The following is a 4,108-nucleotide window of genomic DNA, read 5'->3' on the forward strand; positions in this document are numbered from 1 at the left end:
CTTCAAGAAGACGATGCTCTTGCAAACCACATTTTGTGTAAAAATAGTTACACATTTAATTTAATCTAGGCCTACATGTACAAATAAAAATATCTGTCAAAAATATATCAACTTAACGAAGTCCCTTGAACAAGTATTTATTTGACAGGAACGCACAACCCTTTCCACTGTATGTGCGTAAAATACACTTTACGCAAAGGGAATGTTGGCGTTTATCCAAAAACTATTGGATTAAATCCCGGCAATTGCATAACTTTATTCAAAGTATGGGAGAACTTTGAATTTCTTGAGGGTGCTGCATGGGGGTGGGACGAGGGACGGACGGGTGTGGCTCATCCCAAATTCACTTGCGCGCCTAATCTTATTCTATGCTCCTCGCAATCGCCTTCTCTATCCAGAACACCCCATGGTGTTTAGCTGGTGGTTTTGAGAATGACTTCATTAGTTAAATGGATATTGATACTCTTTGGCCTGATCTCAGTAATAGCGAATATTGTCATCGTATGTCTTTACTCAGGTAGGCTGCCCAAATGCTCCTTGAAGCCGCATCATGCTTTCAAGGGCAAACACAATGAACGCAGCGTGGTGTTTGCTGACCTGTCCGCCGAGGAATATCTCCAAGTCCGCGACTATATGAGTAATCAGAAAGACTTGGATATTTCTGTCAATGCGCTTACAAAGCCTTCAGGGAATTTTCTCTTCTTAATTGAAGTGTTGTTGCCAAGGAAAGCAGATGCGCTTGGCTACCTAGATAACAATAAACCCAAGCCGGTGAGAGAGGCGACTGCGGTGGTTTTCTATGGCACCCTTGGGCACATTAAGGAATATGTGGTGGGACCTCTCCCCAACCCGACTTACCACCGCGATGTCACCGTTGAGAGGTATAAAGAAGAGTTGCCCATCAATGCGCGTACGGTCACCATTGGTGAATATGTACTTATTTTCAAGTTTATTAATGAGGAGGTATTTACAAAACTTGGTAAAATTGTGAAAGAAAGTTTTGATGTCAGTAAAGAGAAAACCCTGAATGGTTTCGAAGGCATGCCTCGGGGTGTCAAATCGGGAGAGAGACAGACATGGATATCTTTCTTTCGGGATTTGAGTGGGATGTACATCCACCCTGTAGGTTTGGAAGTTTTAATCAATCACGAAAGCACCAACGCGTCTCTTTGGAGTGTGAAGAGATTACTTTATAACGGACAGTACTTCGACAGTGTGGAGGATCTTATAAAACAATATGATGCCGGGACAGTGACTAAAATTGTGTATAAACCTGTCCAGAACTATGCATCACTCAAACCTAAAAGTAAACCCACCGGTTTAAGCCCTCAGCAGTTTTACGCGCAAGGTAAACGCTTCAGTGTCAAGAATAATCATGTTATGTATCTCGAATGGAGTTTTGCGTTTGGTCTGAGTTCCCTCACCGGTATGAGAGTTTTTGACATTCGTTTTAAGGGGGAGAGGATAGCTTATGAGGTTAGTGTTCAAGAGGCAATGTCAGTTTATGGTTCCATCACACCCGGCATGATTCTGACTAAGTTTTTGGACTCTAGTATCGGAATAGGGCGCTTTGCGCACGAGCTCGTTCGAGGCGTGGATTGTCCGTACGCTGCAACCTACATCGACACTTTCCGATACATTGACGTCAGTGCACCTCATAGATTCAGGAATTCAATTTGCCTTTTTGAGCACAATACAGGCCGTCCTCTCAGAAGACACTTCTCTGACTTTTTCAGCAATAGTTATGGAGGCATGGTTAACAGTGCCTTAGTTTTTAGGACCATTACGGCCATAGGTAACTATGACTACCTGTGGGACTTCATTTTTTACCAGAGCGGCTCTGTTGAGACCAAAGTGCATGCCACTGGATACATATCGTCATCTTTCAATGTTGATGGCAATCTCAAATACGGACACCAGGTGGCAGAAAATACTATTGGGAACATCCACACTCATTTCATCAACTTCAAAGTTGACCTAGACGTGTTGGGTAAGTGTGAACAATGCCTTTGGCCTTGTATGAACCGATGAAAGGTCAAGCACAGCTATAAATGTTTTAAATGCCTTGTGACCACTGAAGACCTGGTTTTAACCCCAGTTGGTTACATTGGTGCTGGATGTGTCTCTGCGAGTTGTCTCTGCGAGTTATCTTTCATTTCAATGATAGGATTATAGCATGATCCAATAATTAGAATTTTGAATTGGGTTTCTGTACCACAGGGGTTGAGAATGTATTCCAGACCAAGGACATGAAGTTTATGAATGTTTCTTTACCCTGGATGCCGGAGCGCTATGCCATGGTTCCTCAGCTGGTGGAGGCCCAGCTAAAGACTGAGAAGGAGGCTGCTCTCCGCTACGACACCAAGACGCCACGCTACCTTCACATCGCCAGCAACCGCACCAACCGCTGGGGCCACCAACGCTCCTACCGCCTCCAGGTGGTCAGCTTCACCGGTGACAGCCTTCCAGAGACGGAGCCAGAGGAGAAGTCCATGTCTTGGGCTAGGTGAGGCTCCCTCCTCTCTCCTCCTAAGGTCCTAATTCCTAAAACACAGGTTACAGGTAGACCAAAGGCAAAGCAGTTTGACCAACTTTTGTTATTTTATTTGACAGGTATAAAGTGGCCATCACTAAGCACAAAGACTCAGAGCAGACCAGCAGTAGCCTGTACAGTCAGAACAACATGTGGACACCAGCCGTGGACTTCAGCAAGTACATTGAGGATGACGAGAGCATTGAGAACCAGGTGTGTTTTTGATCTAATGTGCCATTGTCCTTACATATATTTTACCCCTCTCTTGAGACTTGCACATTTTCAGGTCATTGATAAATGAAGGTTTGGTAGTCACCAAATTAGTGCTTTTTCGTCTAGGACCTGGTTGCCTGGGTAACCACCGGCTTCCTCCACATTCCTCACGCTGAGGACATCCCCAACACAGTTACCGTTGGAAATGGAGGCGGAGTGATCCTGAGACCACATAACTACTTTGATGAGGACCCGTCTATTCACTCTCCAGACGGGGTGTACATCAGCCCAGGGTCAGAGGGAAACTGTGAAAATAACAAGATGGCCTGCTTTACTGAAGACGCATGCAGCCCAGTCATTGAACCCTTCACCTACAGTGGGTTTGAAGGGACCATGAAGTTTGAAGAGTGAAAAAAAAATCCCCAGTCCCAATCCTGAGTGTGCTCTGCGCTAAACACTAAAACACTTATGAAAATGTGAAACTTTCCCAAGACAACATTTTAAATAATTAACAAACAACATTGGATTTCTAACTTGGCATGGACTCTACAAGTTGTCAAAAGTGTTCCACAGGGATGTTGTCTGAAATTGACTCCAATACTTCCCAAAGTTGTGTCAAGTTGGCTGGATGTCTTTTGGGTGGTGGACCATTCTTGATACACACGGGAAACTGTTGAGCGTGGAAAAATCCAGCGGCGCTGCCGTTCTTGACACACTCGCGCCAGTGTGCCTGGCACCTGCTATCATACCCTGTTCAACAGCACTTAAATCTTTTGTCTTGCCCATTCACCCTCTGAATGGTACACTCACTGTATATATTCAACTCAATACAGTATAGGTTTATATCTGCTCATTTGAATACTTTATCACTGCACTGAGGCTTTTCAATTCACTTTCGTCTGACCACTCTCTGTATGAGGAGGAAGCTGGAACTCTCCGTTGATTGTTTTGTTTATGTTTTTACCTTACACATAAGAAAGAATCTGTCTAGTTGTCTCTCCCAATAAAAATTAAAATATTTGTTTAAAATGGGCTGGACCTCAGCTGTTTCCTGTTTTTTCAGTCTTTCTACTCCCCATGGTGTCTGCAGAGACCAGATCAGTGGGTGAATGAACTCCCCACCCCTCCTCACCTCATGGGAACGGAAGTTCTTGTTGTAATGCATTTTAATACATAGAAAATATTTTTTAAACCTTTATTCAACTAGGCAAGTCAGTTAAGAACAAATTCTTATTTACAATGACGGCCTACACTGGCCAAACTCGGACGACGCTGGGCCAACTGTGCACCTCCCTATAGGATAATCACGGCCAGTTGTGATACAGCCTGGATAAGAATTAACTTAGAATTTTTTTTCATAGT

General features: G+C 44.0%; 1 protein-coding gene across 1 annotated transcript; it reads left to right on the forward strand.

Annotated features, from left to right (window-relative positions):
• Positions 1–360: 360 nt before the first annotated feature.
• LOC100194731 (primary amine oxidase, liver isozyme) lies at positions 361–3,778 on the forward strand. The gene is made up of 4 exons (XM_014203899.2): positions 361–1,990; positions 2,221–2,506; positions 2,614–2,746; positions 2,873–3,778. Exons 1-4 carry the CDS (start codon positions 433–435, stop codon positions 3,155–3,157), a joined length of 2,262 nt encoding a protein of 753 aa, XP_014059374.2. The 5' UTR covers positions 361–432; the 3' UTR covers positions 3,158–3,778.
• The last annotated feature ends 330 nt before the right edge of the window (positions 3,779–4,108 follow it).

This window comes from Salmo salar, chromosome ssa06 (assembly GCF_905237065.1).
Source record: "Salmo salar chromosome ssa06, Ssal_v3.1, whole genome shotgun sequence".
Classification (NCBI taxonomy): domain Eukaryota; kingdom Metazoa; phylum Chordata; class Actinopteri; order Salmoniformes; family Salmonidae; genus Salmo; species Salmo salar.

Coding starts and splice junctions, on each gene's coding strand:
- LOC100194731 (XM_014203899.2), top strand. CDS start 433: ATGACTTCATTAGTTAAATGGATATTGATACTCTTTGGCCTGATCTCA. Junction 1,991..2,220: donor AGTTGACCTAGACGTGTTGG/GTAAGTGTGAAC, acceptor TCTGTACCACAG/GGGTTGAGAATGTATTCCAG. Junction 2,507..2,613: donor AAGTCCATGTCTTGGGCTAG/GTGAGGCTCCCT, acceptor TTTATTTGACAG/GTATAAAGTGGCCATCACTA.